The sequence below is a fragment of the Lygodium microphyllum genome, chromosome 25, assembly GCF_053477565.2.
Source record: "Lygodium microphyllum isolate KBCC chromosome 25, Lygodium_microphyllum_v1.1.10, whole genome shotgun sequence".
Lineage (NCBI taxonomy): Eukaryota > Viridiplantae > Streptophyta > Polypodiopsida > Schizaeales > Lygodiaceae > Lygodium > Lygodium microphyllum.
In genome coordinates this window covers 1,267,057-1,287,724 of record NC_141159.1, presented here as the reverse complement: position 1 = coordinate 1,287,724, position 20,668 = coordinate 1,267,057, and the positions used below count along the sequence as shown (strand labels likewise).

The following is a 20,668-nucleotide window of genomic DNA, read 5'->3' as shown; positions in this document are numbered from 1 at the left end:
GCCGTTTGCCTCACATACTTGCTCAAATCGCTCTATAAAGATTTACGTTGAGCTGTAGGGTCATTGTCAAGCTGGTAGTTCGCCTCACATACTTGCTCAAACTGCTCCACAAAGCGGGCTGATATTTGTCGAGTTGCTTACTAGTGACCCCCGCCCGGTATCTTGATCTAGCTCCTAGAATTCAAGGTGATTCCTAGTCTTGCTAGCAACATTGCTGCTAGAGCTGCTCCGCTTTGCTCCGCAACTGTGTTTTCTAAGAGTCACTTCGTGAGAAGCTCGCTTGCAACCTCTAAGCCTCTCTCCCTCTCAACATTTGATATTGTCCTAGCTCTATTGGCTAGAGCTAAGACACATTGGACTTCACGTATTTTTGTCTTGTCTTAGCTTTTGAGCTCCTTGCTCTCGGTTGTAGGTGGCCATGCTTTGGAGTGCTTCCCTTGCCAACCTTCTCTCCTCCTCTAGATCGGCTAAGTTTTCCTCAACTGGTCTACCATGATGCTCCATTTTAGTTTACAGGTCATACCGGGTCATTAGTTGGCTGGCTGTTGACTGGGAATTCTCCCAAGTCAAGCTCAGGTTGGCGCTAGTTCTTGACATATTGCTAACTTCTTGAGAAACTGGGGCATTGATCAGATTAATCAAGTCGGGTAGAGTTGTGTTCCTAATCATGCCTATTGTTGTTGCTCACTAATTGGCTTAATGATTCAATTCTCTCAGTCTTCAATGATTGGGGTCGTTGGCCGCTATTCAATGTCAGGGGTCTCCTCCTACTAGTGGGTTCATTTAGCGTATCTTATCTTGGGTGAGGTTATTTAAAGCAATCCTCAATGTTATGGGCACTCAAATACTAGTGGTATGCGTGGTGCTCTTTTCCGTGCACTATGCAAAATTAGGCTTTTAGTGTTAAAAGCAATGTGGGTGCAAACACAAGATAATGAATGCAGCTTTTTTACTCCAGTCTAAGTTCTCAGCCAAATAGGGCTTTATACTCAGTCACTAGCCACTCTCTTTGGTCTCTAGGTTATGTGCTACTCTACTCAGCTCGATCAAGGTCAAATGGGGATCTAGGGATTAGTTTATAGCTCTAAAAGGGACTAAAAGATTATGTGACTATCAGCGGTCATGTCTAGCTGTCCGGTTGCAATTTCTAAGGTTGATTGCACATAAAAGGCTTTTAGAGTGTTCCCCGGTTGCGAAAGGTGTCCTACCACCTCACCCAAGATGCACTAGATTTGTTAGTCTCTCTAGTCAGAATTTTGATCCAATTTGACAGTGTCTAATTTTATAATGTCAGATCCTAAGAATCAAATGTCTGATTTTCAACTATACAATTTCAGTGCATTTGATTCAAATTCATCCGATTCTGGCATCCAATTGTGGACCGTCCAATTTTGACTGGTCCGATTTTTATTTGAGTCCAATTTTAAAGGTGTCCAATTGTGAAGCATCTAATTGTCCGAGTTGGACAAGATGAACGTCTGATTGGACAATTTGATTTTTAGGATCGAACAAACAACATCAAATCAAACAGGTTAAGGTAGTTTGATCAACCAATTTAACAGAATCGGACTTCCGATTGTCTGATTCCAGGAATCAGTCCCCCCATGGACCATGTCTGATTTTGACAACGTGTTTCCATTCGAGTCTAAAATCGAATCGATGGCAGCAATTTTGGGCATGCCATGCCACACAACCTTCCAAAATGCAAGAATAAGCAAAAGGCAAGGTTAGTTTATACCTAGGATGGCCAAAAAACTCCAACACAAGTTGATCAATTCGATTGTTTGGCCTTGGACTCTCTCTTCTCTCACAAGCTCTCTCTCTCTCTCTCTCTCTCTCTCTCTCTCTCTCTCTCTCTCTATATATATATATATATATATATATATATATATATATATATATATATATATATACATACACTACAAAAGCTAAAAATGAGTCTTCCACCTTCCTTCCTTGGGTCTTAAACCTTTGTTCTAATGCCAGAGTACTGTCATGTTAATGCTTATGCCTTGTCAATGGATTGCAAGACCATTTTCCCCCTATTTTTGCCATGTTTGGGCGGCTTGTTTAACAGCAAAAACCCTAAAGCTTTTCGCTTCAATTTCTTGATCTATCCTACTCTAAATGCAACAAAAATCAAAACCCAAATACTAAAATGATTTTTCCTACTTGTCTACTACTCCTCAAAAACCAAAAATACTTACTTGTTTTGAATATTAAAATGCCCAAATCTCCTACCCATATCAAGGACCGATTCAAGGATGTAACCCTACTTCGACGCTCAATTTGAGGTGCACAAGTACTCAAGCTTGAATCTGTTGGTCCCAGCAACGAAATCAAAATGTAGTGGGAGCTCATGCTCAACCACCAAGACCTACAGATCGCTTATTGCTTCAAGTGTTTCAAGTGAGCACAAATGGCTATCTCTCACCTAGTCGACATGCCTTCCATTCTACAAGGGTGTGGTGAGCTTATCTTGATGCCGAAATGAGTAGCCTCCTCCCTCAAGCAAGCTAGTAGCTCCACAATTCAAGATGCAAGCTCAAGCAACCTCAAGCCTCTTCCTTCGAGCTCCATCCTCCATATCCGCATGCGAGACAAGAGAAGAGAATGATGAACTTATCTTGGCACAAGATTATCATGGTGATACGCACCAAGAAGTATGTGATATAGACCCCTACAGCATGCTCAATCACACTCTATGTTGACGTGAGCTTCGTTGCATGGAGAGGCATAATGACATGGTTTTCAACCATCACCAAATGCTATCTAAAATTGATGTAGCAATTGAGCAAATGGCCCTCTCGAATTCTTGGTGGACTCAACAAAACCTAGAGCAGCTCACCACTCTTGTAGCCCAATTAGATGCCACTCCGACACAAGAAAAGGAAAACGAGTCCAAGTGCGAGTCTCGATAGTCTCCACCACACACTGGAACCACTATATGGTACACATGGCATTCCTGGATTCAAGGGTATTCCCCCTTCCACCTATGATGAGCCCTCTCATGTTAATGAGGAACCTCTCTTGAGCTTCCCCATCATCCATGCGGCCAATCCTCTAATGAGACCCTCACCCACAATTGGTAGAAGCTCCCCTACTCTTCCTAAGAGCCCCAGTGGAACTTATAGTGCTCATCCCAAACATGGACAGTATTCTATTAATGGCGAGCATTGCAATAATGGGCAACATGGTAATAGTGGACAGCATAGCTATAATAGGCAGCATGGGATAAATACAGAACATGGTATGTATATACATCATGGTATATATGGACAACAAGGCTTCCATGGGAAACAAGGCCCCATTGATCTCCGTGACAAGTTCCTTCTCACCAAGTACAATGGGCAATCCCCATCCCCATCGGATTTGGAAGAATGGACTTCCAAATTAGAGTCTGATTTCAATATCTACCCTCGCATGGATGATCAAAAATTTATCTTTGCATCTCTCCACTTGGAAGGGTTTGCCCATATATGGCAGCACTATATCAATCGAGAGAATCATTAGTTTATTGATTGGGAAGATTTTAAAATGCACATGGTTCAAGTATTTGTATCCCCCACCATGGAAAAAGAGCGGTTGGCACAACGATGCTACAATCTTGACCAATGCAGTCTCACTATACAAGAGTACACAAATCAATTTATGAACTTGACCATATATTTGGAGAGCATTAGTAATGATGCAATATTGCATAAGTACATCGATGAGTTGGATCCAAGCCTATCCACGAATGTCATTGCTCAAAAGCCTACTACCCTATTTGATGCAATTTAATTGGCTAACAAATATGCATGAAAGGTATGTAAAAATGAGATTTTTCAGCAAGCTTATGAATAGCCATGCACCCCATTGAGGTCAGCTCCATATTAGGGTGTTTTTAGAGGCGACCCCATGTCTAGTAGCAACCCCAAAGTACCCATTTACCCACCCTTCTATGCTAAAATAAAATAGGTCACTTCTAGGACAAAATTTGGCTCTAATGGTAAGAGCAAATATGTTGAAAATAGACCGCTCACTAGATAAGTCTGTCGAATAGTTCAAGTGATCAAAAGCTCATTCCCTTAGATGTTGTGAAGGAAACGAAAATAAAAATGGCTATGCTTTAAATGTGGTGATAAGTACACAACCGATTGTACATAAAAAAAGCCCTTATAAGACAGACAAGGTCAAAGTTCATAGCAATGATGTGATGGAATATTGAAACAATGATGAGGAGGAATTACCTATTGAAAATGAAGAGTATGTTGAGAATGTGAAACAAGAGCAGTTCTATGCTATGGAGGATGGATTTTCCTTTGACCCAAGAGGTTGCGTATCCCACGCTCTTAATTTGACTACCCCTATTACACTCCACCCGACTACCATCTCCCTTTGCTCCATCTTCTTAGATACTTGCAATGATTCTAAGAGCCCCAGCATCCTACACATTTAAGCCAGTATTAATGAAAAGCGTGTATTTATCCTTGTGGATAGTGGTAGTACACATAATTTTATCAATAAATCAGTCATTGATTAGTTGAAATGCACCCCTATGGAAGGGTGTTGAAGTACCAAATATTAATGAAGAAACCAACACACATGTATATTCCAAAGTTTTCCTATGCTTGGCTGAAAATAATGTGGCATTGATTGACCTAATCTCATTACATGGGTCCCATTGATATCTTGGATTGTGACTAGCTGAAACATTTGGAAAAATTTGCTATGGACTTCTCCCAGCTCTACAACATAGAGTTTGCGATGCATGGACAACTCATCCGCTTAGAGGGAGTTCATGATAATGCTAATTTTTGGCTAATCACAGCAAAACAAGTCAAAAGGGAGTTTAAGAGATACTCACAAATTTTTGTCTTGCAGTTGAATAAGGAAAATTCAAATCAACCCTCCAAAGTATCTAAGGATTCAACCTTGCAGGCTTTACTTAAGAAGTAAAGTGATTTATTTCATATGCCTATAGCCCTTCCCTCTAAGAGACAAGTGGACCACCCACTTGAGTTAGTGCCCCATTCCAAGCTAGTGAGCAAGCCACCTTATCTACTCTCCAAGGGTAAGCATGAAGAAGTTACAAAGCAAGTCAAGGAGTTACTTGAGATGGGTTTTATTGAACCGAGTTCTTTCCCTTATGCATCTCTAGTCCTGTTAGTCAATAAGAAAGATGGCTCTTTCCACATGTGCATTGATGACTACATGGACTTGAATAAAATCACAATTAAGAACTAGTATCCCATCCCATAGATTGATGACTTATTGGATGAGTTAAAAGAGACACTATTCTTCACTAAGATTGATCTACAATCTGGCTACTATCAAATACCCATGAGGGAGGGTGATAAGATCAAAATAGCTTTCAAAACTAATCATGGGCTTTATCATTTTCTAGTGATGCCTTTTGGGTTGACTAATATCCTCGCCACATTTCAAAGTCTCATGAATAGAATCCTCCATCCCTTCCTATTCAAGTTTTTGCTTATTTTCTTTTATGACATTCTTATTTACAACAAGTCACAAGAGGAACACTTGACACATATCAAAAAGGTATTTGATATATGGAGAGAGCATCGACTTTGCTAAGGAAAGTAAGTGTATCTTCATGCAGACATCAGTGGAGTACTTGATACACATTGTTAGCAAGAATGGCATACAAGCTAACCCCAAGAAGGTGCAATGTGTAAAAGATTGGTCCACACCATCCACCACTACTTCATTACATGGTTTCCTTGGTCTCTCTTCATCTTATAGACGCTTCATTAAGCATTATACTGCCATTGCAGCACCTTGACTAATCGATTAAAGAAGGAATCGTTCTTTTAGTATGCTACTATTGATCATAGCTTTACGCAGTTGAAGGAAATACTTACTTCAACCCCTATCCTCATATACCCTAATTTCTCCAAGGAATCTACCATTCAGTGTGATGCCAGTGGCCGGATATTGGTATTGTATTGCTGTAAGAGTATGGTGTGATTGCTTTTGAGAGTTGTAAGCTTGATAACAAGGAGATACAAATGAATGTTTACTCTCTATGCTATTAAGAAATGGCACCACTACCTATATGGCAACCATTTTAGAGTAAAGAGTAGCCATCGAGTCGTCCCGTACTTCTTGACTCAGTCCACTTTAACTCCTAAGCAAAGAAGATGGATGGCAACCTTGCAAAACTATGATTTTGATACCTCTCACACTCAGGGCAAGATAACGTGACTGATTCACTCTCATGGATGTAGGCATGCAGAGTATCTTTCATTTCAAAGTTACATAATGATTCGATTGAGAAACTCCAAGAAGCTTTTTTGTTGTATGAGAATCTCAGCCACATATTTCAGAAAATACAGTATGGGGTAATGGCTGAAAACTCTCAATATCAACTCAAACATGGCTTTATTTGGTCCCATGGCAAAATTGTCATCCCCCACACCTCTCCCTTCACACACAAGATCATGAAAGAGATGTATTCTTGCCCCACTGTTGGTCACTTGGATGTTTTTAAAACATACAATAGGATTGCCAATAGCTTTCACTGGAAAGACTTATAGAGGGTTGTCAAGAATTTTGTGATCAAATGTATTCCATGCCAGCAAAACAAGGATAGCATGCTTAGACCTGTTGGCCTCTTGCAGCCCCTGTCTATTCCTGAAGGAAATACATATCACCATGGACTTTATTACTAACCTCCCTGTTACCAAGAAAGGATGGAACAATATATATGTGGTAGTCGATCATCTCACCAAGGCTATCTACTTTATCTCCACTAAGATCCAATACACTGCCTCTCAGGTGGCCACTTCGTTTATGGAGTATATATTCAAGTTGCATGGATTACCACAAGTCATAGTGCATGATCGAGATGCCAAGTTTATGAGCAACTTTTGATAAACAATTTTCACATCTATAGACACCAAGCTTACTCCATTCACTGCATACCACCCATAAACAGATGGCCACATCAAAAGGATAAATAAATGGCTTGAGATGTACATATAGCACTTTTTCCATGATGTACAACACAATTGGGATATATGGCTCCACTTGGCTAAATCTACATATAACGAGTCCACCCACTCTAGCATTGGGATTTCTTCTTTTGAGGCACTATACGAGTATAAGGTTTCCCTCCCTACAATCTTGTTCAATGATAAGATCAACTTTCAAAGCAAAGCCAAGTTGGACCGTTTGCAAGCCATGATTTAGCAATGCAAAGTGAATCTTCAAAAGGCACAAACCCATATAAAGCTTTGTGTCGATAAAAAAAGAAGGCATTTGGAATTCCAAGAGGAAGAACTAGTCCTCTTAAAAGTGCCTAAGTCACGTTTCTCCACTCTTAAAAAGAGGGCAACAGTAACAAGCTGGCCCACTGCTTCTATGGTCCCTATCGAATCCTCAAGAGAGTCGATGACTTGGCTTACCAATTAGAGCTTCTCCCTACCACCAAGTTTCACAATGTGTTTCATATCAACCAGCTGAAGCCCTTCATTGGCACCTCAGTGAGTTATATGAAAAAGCTCCAACCCATAGACAAAGAAGGTATCATTCAATACACCCCTGAGGCAATCATTGGGCAACGAGATAAACACTTCAGATCTCGATCCATCAAGGAATACCTCATCAAATGGCAAGGCCTACCCCTGGAAGCCTCTTGGTGCCTAGCCACTATAGTGCATGACTTTTCTCACCTCCAAGAGACCCAACAGGCTGAAGACTAGCAAGTTATGCTCCCTTTTGACCACATTATCTGCAAACTACACGCTATTTTAGAACAATTTTATACCTATATAAATTACAACCATGTGCTTCCTACATGGGCTGAAAATGCACGTCATAAGCTCCATTTCGACATGCGGCATGCCCCATTTGAAGCAACCTATCAAAAGTTATGGCAGATTTACTCCAACAGGCTTGTAGTAGACAGCATGCTGTCCATGGTCTTCACCCACCCCCTGCTCCTTGTAATGTGGACCAGAGTAGTACTCTTCACCCCACTCCTTAGGCCCTCTGTCAAGTCCCTCTAGTTGTCTTGTTTTTTCAAGTATAGTGGCTAAACAGAATATAAAGAGCAGGATACAAGAGAACTAGGGGTTAGACACCTAATCACACTGACCAAGGTATATAAGGTGTAAGAAATCCAGTTTAGGGCATCCAGATAATATCAAGAACTGACTCTTCACCTTCCTCTCAAGCTTCCATGGCTTCCTCCTTTCTCCCCTCTTCTAATCTTTCTTATTCTCTCTCTCTTTCTCTCTCTTCAGCTCATTCTCCTCTCTCCTCTCAACTTCATTTTACAAAATTGCAGATCCACAACACTCCTTGGTCAATGAACAGTTGCCAAAAGTGGTTGGCTAGCAGTTGATAATGCTTCCCAACACAAAAAGCGTGTCGCCCAGCAAAATGCAGCTTGAAGATGACTGTCCGGATGGAAACACAGCTGGTGCAGACTGAAAACTGGCCCCCTGCCTGAAAATGCAGATATGCAACGTTTAATGATGTCGCCCAGTTTTGTCATGAGCAGATGGTCCTCTTCAATCATGTCCAGCTCCCACCAAGGTGAATGATACCATGTGAAAGTGCGCAGCAAAAAGAAAAGCAAACAATAAATAGAGAAGACAGAAATGGAAGGAATGCATAGAACCGAAGGAACAAACTGACTGAAAACTAAATGATACAAGACTGCAACAGTCAGCCCAACATGCAGCTCAGAGCATCAATATGGGCACCAGATGGAGGCAGGAGGATGAGATAGAATGATGAGGAGGGCTGGCTAAGCATGAAAGTGATTGTTAGTGGAGGGGAGGTAGCCTATAAATAGGCACAAATGCTGAAACTGTCGAACCAGCATAAATGCCCAAAAATGCCAGATAAAAGGCACTAAAAATGCTGCCCATGCCTGATAAAAGGCCTCCTGCCTTTGACGATAAATCCTGCCTGGAAATGACAGAAACAAGTTGCCAGGTGACAAATGCAAAGGACAAATCTTCACCTAAAATATCTGTGACAAATAAACTGACAGACAGATACACTGTCAAAGCTTCTAATGTCCTCATCTGACTCAGCTGAGGCTCATAGGCAGGAGATGACCATACATGACAACTGTTAACAGCTTCAACATGTGTCATTCAGTTCTGCATAGATATTAGGAGCCATCAGCTCCACAATCAATGTATTCAGATCAATGTTCACAAAAGTTCAGACTTCAGCTCAAGCAGTTCAATCTTGGTTACTCTTTGCATTCAGCCGTGGCATTCAGTGTTCATGCAGTTAGTAGCATGGCCTATTTGTCATCAATAATCTTGCAACTTGCACCTGGTGTTTGGTGCAACTCCCTCAAACATGCCCCGTGCCCCAGCACCCCTCTCAATCCTCCAGTTTACAGTGCAGTAGAAAAATACATGGTGTATCCTTGTTGCTATTACAACACTTAACAACTAACCTTTGTCACAAGAAGGGCTGTTCACAGATAGCAATATCCTGGAAAATGGTAATATCTGATTGTATATCCAACCTATTTCTAACAATTCCAACAGGCCACATGTACTGATGAATATATATAACATCCCATACGTATGGATGTATATGTACAAAATACATGTATACCCACAATGAAGCAAGTGCTTAATGACAACCTTCAACAAACACGTTCCAGTATAACACAGTAAATGCACATGACTCAAAGAGCTACAAATGAATTCTAAGCAAGCTAAACAAAGACAGAGATTCTAAAGTTGCTCTAAGTCTAACCCTTGTATATGCTATCATCATCTTCATGACAATAGAAAACATATAGCCAAATTATTGTGGCTACAAGAAGCAACAAAAATTTACAAAACTCGTTTCTTACTGCAAAGAATGCAGATTTGTAATCTCATAATCCCTCAACTGCTTCCTTTGCTAGTGCAAAGGCAAGACTGTTGAAATGGGTCTTCAAACAAAGGTAAACATGCTAAATCTCAAGCAACATTAGTATGCCAACATGTCATCCTGTACAAATTTCAGCATGATCACACAACCAAGAACACTTGTGTACGAGAATAGTATGTACAAGCATGAGACAGGATCCCATACATGAGAACTGCAAGCATTGTCATTTCTCGAGACAGCTTGGTCACTCAAAAGTGGGATGTACAATTGCAAAATGTTGTTCACCAATCAAACCCAGTACTAGACAAATCCGCCATGTAAGTTTTGCAAGTGAGAGTAACAATCCTCGCTGCTTTTGAAGGAGCTGAGGCACAACCAACACAAATGTGCCTTACAATTGCAGAGAACATGATTGCAACCATCCACTTTTTCGATTGTGCTTCCACAAGCGGGACAGCATTTCACATGCTCCTTCCCCTTTCGCCAAGCTTTCAGAGACAAATCTGGATCTTGTTTGAACTCCTTGTATTGCTCACAAGTGAGACCCAAATGATATTCAACATGACAGCTAGTACAGGTACGAACAGAGCATGCCCCACATGCAAAAAGCTCACCCTTCTCTGATACTCGATAGACAGCAGGACAATCAGGAGTCATGCAAAAATTGTACTTTCCTCTATTAAGGGCCACAAAAGCACTAAGTGATGCCTTCTGCAGTTCATCCAACTGGTCTGGTGTCAGCAACATCTCAAAATCACTGATCAGCAAACATTGCGAGCATTCTTTGTGTGTGCAGGTCAATGGAAACCCGTCCCTGTGCCTGACAGCTGACAAAATCTGTCCTTCCACACAAGCTCTACAGAATTTATGACCACAGCCAACAAGACTATACTGGTCCTCTATTTCACATAAACATATTCCACAATTTTCAGAATTCAACAATGTGGAACATTGAGAGCCCTTCAAAACTCCCGCTATCTCTTCTACTTTCCTTTCAACCTTGAATGCTTCTTCCTTGGAACCACGTACCAGAAGTGTATGGCGTCTCTGATCCAAGTTCAAAGATGCACCTTCTACTAGCATCTTTAAGTCAGATAAATCAGGCCCATACAGTCTCACAATCTCCCGCATCAAGCCAGAAGGCCATCCACCACCTCGCAGTGAGATTTCATAGCATTTCTTCCTTTCCTGAAGCTGCAACAAGCTTCTTACTAGTTTCTTCAAGGCCCTGGTTTTTCTTTCTGTAGGCCCAAAAATTTTGACAATCCGATTGCGTTTATCGCAAAATATGTGAGTCCTGGTCTGCAATTCGACAGACTTGGCAATTTGAAGCCCATCCCTAGTAAAAAATAACAGCCTCAGTACTGAATCATCTAAACTTTCATCTGCAACCACCATCCCTTCAATTAACTTTTCCAATGCTGACTTGCAACCAGCTACAGTGCGCAAGCTACTGGCAAGGACCTTCACATGGCAGCCGCCATTCTCAAGCTTGTTCAAGTGCAATTCTGCACCCTTGTTTTGCTGCTGTAGTGCAAGTATTAAATCAGCAATGTCTTCTTTTAGAACATTATAAACTGCTTTTGGGCATTGAACTGAGCTGGAAAAAGTTCTCAGGCAGGAAATCTTTTGCCATGACTTACATAGCGGCAAGTAGCTGCCTTGAAGATGTTCAATAGCTTGGGCTGCACCCTCATGTACACTTTCATCAAATCTTACCACAGCTTTGCAAGCATAGTCTGTACCATGGCCAGTTGGAAGTAAGACCTGAAACTTTCCAACAGGAACAAAGTGTTCAATTTCTTTTACAAGTGATTCCCGGCATGCCTGTAGAGAAGGCTGACCAATGGCACAGAATCGAGGCATGAAAACATCTACAAAATTGCAGCCAGCAGCACGGCGTAAAGTTTGCTCAAGCTCTGTCTCACTTATTTGAGTTCCCAAACCATGTATGAAAATTCTCCCATCTTGACCTTTGCGGTCACGTTTACATAGTACTCTGCCTCCTCCAATAAGCATTCCAGATACTGATCTTATTACCAGATCCTCATCCTCAGGAGCACAACGCACTATAGCGTGCCCCTTCAGTTGCCGACGAGGCCAAGTTAAAACAGCTCGAACAGCCGGAAAATAGCCTCCAGACCTGTCACTTGAACTGGACATGATTGCAGGCTGTACTTGTATGCAGCATCTTCCTACTTTTGTGCCATTCAAAAGTGAAATGGCCTCAGCAGCCCCTTTGGTGGAGAAATAGGTTATGGTTCCCCACTTTTTACTACTTTCTGAGGACCAGTCCCTACGAAATCCAGTAATACCATCTGCACACTTATGAAACAGATCTAAAATGGTGTGATCCTCAATAACTGTGTCTACATTTGAGATCTCCACGCTAACAAACTCACCTGGCATGAGCAGCTCTTTGATCTCTGCACCTGCAGTGAAAAGCATAACAGGTGAGCCTTTCCCTGGTGCTGCCTGAAACAAGCACTTCTGTATGGTTTCATTGTTCAGCAACCTCTCCTCTTGCTGAATAACCTCCTTGACTAACATTTCAGCTCTGCCTATCAGATCCATAGTAGCATAAATATGGAATCTCCCCATATCAAAATCAGCCTCAAGTATGCAGTGCTGATCACCCCCCTGCTGAATACGCTTTGTGAGAACTTTCAAACCCCTATTTGACCTTCCACACAGTCGACTTAACAAACATTTACTTAAGTTGGGTAGTGTAATACAATTCATCCTAGAAGACACTATCTCTGGAATGTTGTAGGGAAGGGGAGGCTGAATCTCAGACAACCATTCAGGTTCAACCACAGTAACCGATACTAGAAACTGGCGTGTTGTGCAAAGCAATTCACCAAATACCACCCAGGTTGGTGAGCGGCCAAAAACCAGCAGTGATGAGGATGGATGGAGGAACGCCTGTTTTCCATATGACAAAACATCATAACCAAGAGAGTCGTGTCCAGAGAAGACTGCAAGATTTCCTGACATGGCTGCAAGCAAAATTTTCCTCAGCTTTATACTGTGTTCTTCTGAAGTAGCAGCAGACCATGTCCAGAAAGGAGACACCTCTACATGCAGTTCAACTTTTAAGCAGCGTTCCATTTCATTGACAATGTCTCGACATCTTCGCATAGACTTGGCATTTATGCTGTTCTCAAAACACCATCTGTTGCGCTTGTGTTCAGGTAAGCTGTCCCATTCTTGATAAACAGATATCAATGTGAAGATATCCCCATAGTGATGGCAAAATCTCATTTTTAAGCAATCTGACCTTAATTTCTCTTCATCTGAGCCAGCTCGGAAGAAAACACTACCAGAACATGATAAAAGGCTTGCAATTACAATGCCCTCTTTCCCCAAGCCCTCAGAGATACTTCTCAAAACAATGAAGGACAAGCGTGGATCCCCACCAAGCTTAACTAACTGCCAGCCTAAAGGGGTTAGATGCCGTGTCCCATCTCTCAATACAACCGCACCAAGTTGGTACAGGTTTTCAAAAGCCATCGAGATTGCTTCTGGATCAGGACAGTCAATGAAATCAAATGACTCTACTTCCTGCACGCCTAGAGCCAAAAGCTTCAAAACAACCACCCCCAAATGTACTCGCTTAATTTCTGGTATTCTAAAAGCTGCCATAGAATCAAAATCCTCAATCCTGTAAAGTCTATAGCAGATGCCAGCTTGAGTACGGCCAGCACGACCAGCCCGTTGCATCGCCGCACTTCTGTCAATCTTGCATACTTTCAGGACATTCATTCCACTTTTGGGGTCCATGAAGCTTTCCTTGGCTAAGCCGCAGTCTACCACAAACTTAATTCCAGGGATTGTGAGAGAAGTTTCTGCAATGTTCGTTGCAAAAACAATCTTCCTCATTCCATGTGGGGTTTCCTTGAAAACCAACCGCTGTTCTTCTGCCTGTAGCTTACCATGTAAGGCTAGCACTAAAGCAGAATGGCCATAATCCTGGCTGCATGCCCACTCAACTTCAGCCTGTGAGGTTAGAAAGGCAAGGACATCACCTTTATCAGGCCCCGCATTGATAGAAGCCACCACATGAACAACCCGCAAGACATGGCGAGTGTTTGCTGGGTGGCCCTGTCTGGTTTCCAAGTCTTCATAACTACTGTCATCTGGTTCGTATATGTACTGTATAGGAAAGCTTCGTCCTTGTACCTGGTACATGATACAACCCCCGAAATAACTAGAAAGTAAAGCAGTATCAGCCGTGGCAGACATGATAATCAATTTCATATCAGGCCTCTGTAAAAGACACTTTTTTAATAAGGCCAAGAGAAGATCTGTGTTAAGACTGCGTTCATGGGCTTCATCCACTATAATACAGCCAAATTGCATAAGCTTTTCATCCAACAGGCATAGCTGTAGAAGGGTATAATCAGTCATATACATAATCTTTTGCCATTGCTGCGTCCTCAAAGCAGGGCTAGTCAAATGGCCAACAATGGTCTCAGGTCCATTGCACCCTTTTACTTCTACAGCCACACGTTCAGAAAGTGTCAAGACAGCAACTCGCCGTGGCTGAGTGCAGACTACCGAAGAGCCATCTTCAACAAATCCTGCATCCACCAAATACTGTACAAGCTGTGTACTCTTTCCTGAACCTGTCTCTCCATTTAGCACCACCACCTGCATTCACATATCTCTACAATCAGACCAGCTGCAAATGAATTCAATCCAGCAACTCTACTTCTTATCAAAGTTAGCAATCTGAAAGGAAAGTACCTGATTGCTGTGGACCTGCCGCAGGATGTCGCTGCGCTTGGCATAGAGGGGCAGCCGCTCTTTGAAACGGTAAGTTTCCCTGTCAACCAAACAATGCACCTGATGCCAAGTCCAGTCCTTCCCTAGCCTCAGCAACAAAGTTTCCTCAGTGCATTGATCGTTAGAACCCACAGCCCACTCTGAACACCTTGAGAGCAAAGCCAATTCTAATGATTTCAAGCCATTGACATACTCTGCCAGCTGTCCAGCCAACACATGAATTTGCATCAAGACATCATGCTTTTCAGCAGAAAGCTCCATCCACTTTGCGATAGGGTTACTCCGCTTCAAAGATTTTGTTACACTAATGAGCTTATTTTTGAGATCCTCAAGTTCCAATCTGCATTGCTGTACATCCTCGCCAGTTTCTAATGAAGCCAAATGACCCAGAAACAGATTTTTCAGGTCTTTGTTTAGACGACTCCGATGCAGAGCAACATTGCTGCCCTCATCAGGGAGTTCCGGTGTAAGATAATGGATGTGCTCTAAGCGCAGCTTCCAGAGGCCAACCACAGCTTTGGCAGCAGCATCCCAGTCCTCAAATGTCAGGATAGCTACAAGAGGACAGCTGTCAGGGATCATCTCGAAGGACAGGAGGCCTGGGCATGATGCTTTGAGGTCTGGAAAGTGTGGCCGTTCCAATGAGGAACTAGAGGGTCTGCTGGGGTGGAACAACAGCACCCTTCCTGCGGCGGCCCTTCCACCAATGCTCAAACCCTGCATGTCGCTGACCACCTGCTCCACAGTGGCCATGGAGGCCCCCTGGTCCATAGGCACGATGAAATTTCACCAATTTTTCGTCAAACGCAACCTGCTGATGCACAGGATGGCTAATGGAGGCACTTAGTACAGGAAGCAGGAAACTTCCTGTAGGTACTTTAGGCATTTGTTTACGGGCTGTTGAAGGATTGTAGCAGACTGCCGAGCAACCTTCTTGCTGACTTGAAAGACGATCAATGGCGTTTCTTCTTCTGCGACTGCTGCTTCTTCTTTCCTATTGTATGACCTTTCCTATCGACCACAGTAGAAGCGTCTCAGTACGCCCAGAAATAAAAGCGCTCTATTTTCATTTTCATTATTATTATTATTATTATTATTAGTATTATTAGTATTATAATTATTATATGAACACTACTCACAAGTTTTTTAAGCTAGGCCAATGGGGTTGTAGCCCAAGTGATTTGAGTGTGTGGGTGTGAAAATGGGTGCATGAGTTCAAACCCTACATACAACCTTGAGGCATCTTGTATAATTCAGAGTTTAAGAAGAGTACCTTGCAAAACATAAAACCAAAAGCCAAAAAGTTGCTTCGATCAAAGGATTGGAGGTTTATCATCCAAAAGCTCCATTGGATTGGAGCAAAAGGGAGACAAGGTGACTTGTCCCTACTACACAATATTTGGATTTGCCCATACGCATACAATCAACCATTTGTTCCAGTTGTGGAGGAGCCTAGGCTCTCCAAAGGCATACATGCCAAAGGTCCATCCAACTAGGAAGATGCCTAGGACGTTGCCAATAATAATCTACACAATGTAGAAACCCTACAAATAATATTTAAGCTAAATTTGAAGGAAACCAAATGGTTGCAATTTGTTCTTCTCAAGAAAAAGGACAACTAGTCGACTACTATTACTGTCAATAAGAAACATATGCTTTCCTTCTATGCAGGTGATCACGGCTTAAGGATCACTGGAAAGGTTTCTCTACACCGTCTCAAAGGTTCTACAAAGCAAGAATTGCCCTCTCAATAGTAGCTGAAAAATGGAAGAAATTATTTCCCCCACTTGCAATTCATGATGTGGAAGAGGAGATTCCAGAGAATTTGGAGCTCCACCAAGTCAGTGCATCTCAACTTTATGCTTTGGCATGTCTTGACATGCAAACTTCCGACTAGGGATAAGCTATATAGAGCACTCAAGTCTCACCGATGGTCCAATGTGTGTGAGGAAGGAGGATACAATTTATCACCCTTTTTGGGAATGTCCCAAGGTGTAGCCATTCTATTTGATGGTGAAAAAGTGGCTTGTAGAGGCCAAGTTCAATAATGCTATTACCGCCAAAGTTGCTCTTTTTAGTAAGAGGGTGCTTTAATGAGGAGACCATTAGAATAGTCCAAGTTTATCAAGGCCCTTGTATTGAAGCTCATATGGTAACACATGAATACTCTAGTCTTCCAACGAAAAAGGTTTTGTAAGCTTGCTAATCTAGTCCCTAGGTTAAAGAGTGATCCTATTGCTCTCTTTGGTAGGATGAAATTTAATGGTCACATTTACAAGATTATATATAAGAAGTTGTCCAAACTCTAGGATTTGGCTTCTACCTAACGCATCCTTGTAAGCAACCTTTTTTACTCTAATAATACAATACAATTGCATTACTAAAAAAGTATGAGATGTGGTGGCTTTGACATTTTATTAATTTTTTTGTTACTATTAACGTATAACCTCATAAAAGCATAACAATAACACAAGAAAACACATAAATATGCTATACAAGCAATATAGCAATAACTCAAAAAAACACATAAATATACTATATAAGCAACATATTGAAGAGATGACATAAGTCCCTTTGTTGTTTCTTAATTATACAGTAAGGCATCATTCTCCCTTCTTTTGAGAAGATACACTCTTTTCTTTGTTGTTCTTTACTTTTCTTTACTCTTCATTATGATAAAAAGGAAAATAGGTAGATTCTAACATTGTGAGAGATTGTACGTATGAAGGTTGCGATTGACTTTGCTAAAGTGAAACCCACAATAATGAGATAGAATTGAGTGAGCAAACTATATTAGTTCTAAGTATAATAATTATTAGTTTCACGTTTAAAAATCAATAATAGGTTATTTAATTTTAAATAACTAAGGAATTAAATAATTGTATGTTTGTCTCACTCACAAACATGCATACACATGCATACATGCACACAAACACGCACGCACGCACGCACACCCATGCACACACACACACACACACACACACACACACTCTCTCTCTCTCTCTCTCTCTCTCTCTCTCTCTCTCTCTCTCTCTCTCTCTCTCTCTCTCTCTCTCTCTCTCTCTCTCTCTCTCTCTCTCTCTCTCTCTCTCTCTCTCTCTCTCTCTCTTTCCCCCTCTCTCTCTCTCTCGTTTACAACACTATATGCTAACTAATTAACTACAACATCTATTTGAATACTATTGAGTACGATTAATAGTTATATTACCTATGTAATAATATTTGAATATGAATTTTGTTTTTTCAACATAATAGAAAGTAGATGGTATTTCACTATACACTATATTTTACTATACATATATAAATAATCTAATTAACTATATTTACTATACTAATCAAGGTGATCAATGAATAAATCATATTGAATTGACTAATCAACACACACACACACACACACACACACACTCTCTCTCTCTCTCTCTCTCTCTCTCTCTCTCTCTCTCTCTCTCTCTCTCTCTCTCTCTCTCTCTCTCTCTCTCTCTCTCTCTCATATTATTGACCAATATAACAACAGATGCCCTCTCACTAATTACTTAATTAACTATAACACTAGTCATCACTAGCTAATTAACTATAACACTTGATATTAGACATCACTAACTAATTTACAAATTAGTTTAATTGTTAATTACTAGACATGTAATATTAAAAGATGTACAATGCAATACTTGTGGAATAGTTATTCTTAGACTACCTATGACTGACACTACCTGTGAACGGCTAGGCTATGAAAGCTAGCATACACTTTTATTAAGGCTATATTTATTATTATTATTATGGTATCATATAAATGCTAAATCTACAACATGCTAGCAATGACAAAAAAAAAAAGATTTGCACCAAGCTCCATAAGAGTCTCACCATTGTCACTTTGCATGTCTCTCTCATATTTTTTTCTCCCTCTCTTCCCTCTTTTTTCTCTCTCTTCTTTTCCCCCCTCTCTATCTCCTTTTTTTCTTTTCTTCTTTCTATCTCTTCCCCTTTTTTTATTTTATTTTCTTCTTCTTCTCTCTCTCTCTCTCATCTCTCCCCCTTTTGTTCTCTCCCCTCTCTCCCTACTTTTAAAATTTTCTCTCTCCTATTTTTTCTTTTTCTTTATCTCTCCTCTTTCCTCTTTCTCTCCTCCCTCTTTTCTTCTTTCATTTACATCGTTGCTTTTCCCTCTCCTCTATTTTCCTTCTCCCTTGTTTACTCCTCTCTTCTCTTCCCTCTCTCTTATTGCCCCCCCCTCCCAACACACACCACACCATGTCGTGACGCGCCCTCCCCTCCCCCTCCAAAATTCGCCCCCCCCCCCCCTTCCCCCCTTAACACACACCACACCATGTCGCGACACGCCCCCCCCCCCCCCCCCCCCCCCCATGACATCCCCCCCCCCCAATGGCATCCCCCCCCCCCTCCCTGCCCCCCCCCCCCCCCCCTTCCCCCCTCAACACACACCACTTGTCTTCAAGTTAACTGGGTTTTAAAGTGCAAAGTCATTTACTAAAGTTTATATGCTATTGACTAATAAATTTGATTAGATAAACAATTTTCATTGAAACGGTAAGATGTTGGATAGACTAGCCTAATGTAGCATCTTCTTGGTTGCATCAATTGACCACCTAGATGTTCCTGATGCCATTATGATTGATTAAGTATAAAATGAAAAACTCTTTTACTTAATTTCTATATGCTTTTGATTAAGAAATTTATTGATAAATCTGATAAGTAAAATAGAGACTTGTCTTCAAGTTAACTGGGTTTTAAAGTGCAAAGTCACTTACTAAAGTTTATATGCTATTGACTAATAAATCTGATTAGATAAACAATTTTCATTGAAACAGTAAGATGTTGGATAGACTAGCCTAATATAGCATCTTCTTGGTTGCATCAATTGACCACCTAGATGTTCCTGATGCCAATAGGATTGATTAATACCCTTCTAGCACAATGACATATTAGGCTTTGGGTAGTATTTGACTTATCCAATCATTGGCTATGATTAGGATGGATGGTGGCAATTGACTTTTTTTTTGCCTATTTGGTGATGACAATTGGCTAGTAAGAATACCGAACTAAACTACTCAATTTGATACAAAAAGATATCTAGTGGGCATTGTCCTTAGTTGATTTTCCCATTAATAATTGATGGATAATGTATTATAACTTGCTTGATAGGACATTTTTATGCTAAACTTTCAATTTCAAAGAAATATGCATGTCACATTAATTGTGTTGAAACCCACAACTTGCTGAATGAAGTCTGAATTGCTGAAATGTAGATTTTGCAGCAATACTGCACTCTTGATAACTTGATAGTTAGGTTGATAGTGACAAATCTATTGAGCAGAGTTGAATAGCCCAATACATTAATGATGAATTGATTATTATGGATGCTATAAATTGTAACAAATAAATCATTATGTTGATTTTTTATGCTAAACTTTCAATTTTAGAGAATGAGGCATGGCGCATTAATTATGATGTAACACATGACTTTCTGAATGAAGCTTGAATTGTTGAGAGGTAAATTCTATAGCAATGTTGGAAAAATTTGTAATCTGACAATCAGGTTGATAGTGACAAATCTGTTGAACAAAACTAAAATGCCCAATTGATGGAATGATGACTCAATCATTATGGATTTTGCGTCTTATGCTTCTCATATGATCATCATTAGATAAGATGCATGGCATACTGATGATTATGGGCTAGTAGCTTAAATTGCAAAAATGAAAGTTCTATAGTATGATTGATACCTGTTAATTTGTGATAGCCCTTGCCATGAGCACCAAATAAAGCTATAAACCAAGAATTAAACTTGCAAAATCTATGCAAATGGTTGAACCTTCAATCTCAAACCTCTTTCTTTCCAACACACAAGGCATGTAAGAAATACACATTCTCCTCATCCTCAATATCTCCCTTTTCCATAGATAAAAAACAAGAAACCCATAGAGAGAAAGAAGCAAGAGTTATGCCCAAAGAGAGAGAAAGCTATGCGTGAGGGAGATGATAAAGAGAGAGTAAACGGTTGCAA

The 20,668-nt window shown here is 40.8% G+C and overlaps 1 protein-coding gene across 1 annotated transcript; it reads right to left on the bottom strand.

Moving 5' to 3' along the window:
* Nucleotides 1–7,822: 7,822 nt before the first annotated feature.
* On the bottom strand, nucleotides 7,823–15,686 carry LOC148013830 (ATP-dependent RNA helicase DEAH12, chloroplastic-like). The gene is made up of 2 exons (XM_087666326.1): nucleotides 14,608–15,686; nucleotides 7,823–14,511 (listed from the first exon to the last, which is right to left on the bottom strand). The coding sequence occupies exons 1-2, from the start codon at nucleotides 15,415–15,417 to the stop codon at nucleotides 10,159–10,161; spliced, it is 5,163 nt and encodes a 1,720-aa protein (XP_087522452.1). The 5' UTR covers nucleotides 15,418–15,686; the 3' UTR covers nucleotides 7,823–10,158.
* Nucleotides 15,687–20,668: the final 4,982 nt, after the last annotated feature.

Bases quoted from the DNA above. Each gene is read 5' to 3' on its own strand.
- LOC148013830 (XM_087666326.1), bottom strand. From the start codon at position 15,417: ATGGACCAGGGGGCCTCCATGGCCACTGTGGAGCAGGTGGTCAGCGAC. The intron at 14,512-14,607 runs GTACTTTCCTTT...ATGTGAATGCAG, and splicing joins GGCAGGTCCACAGCAATCAG to GTGGTGGTGCTAAATGGAGA.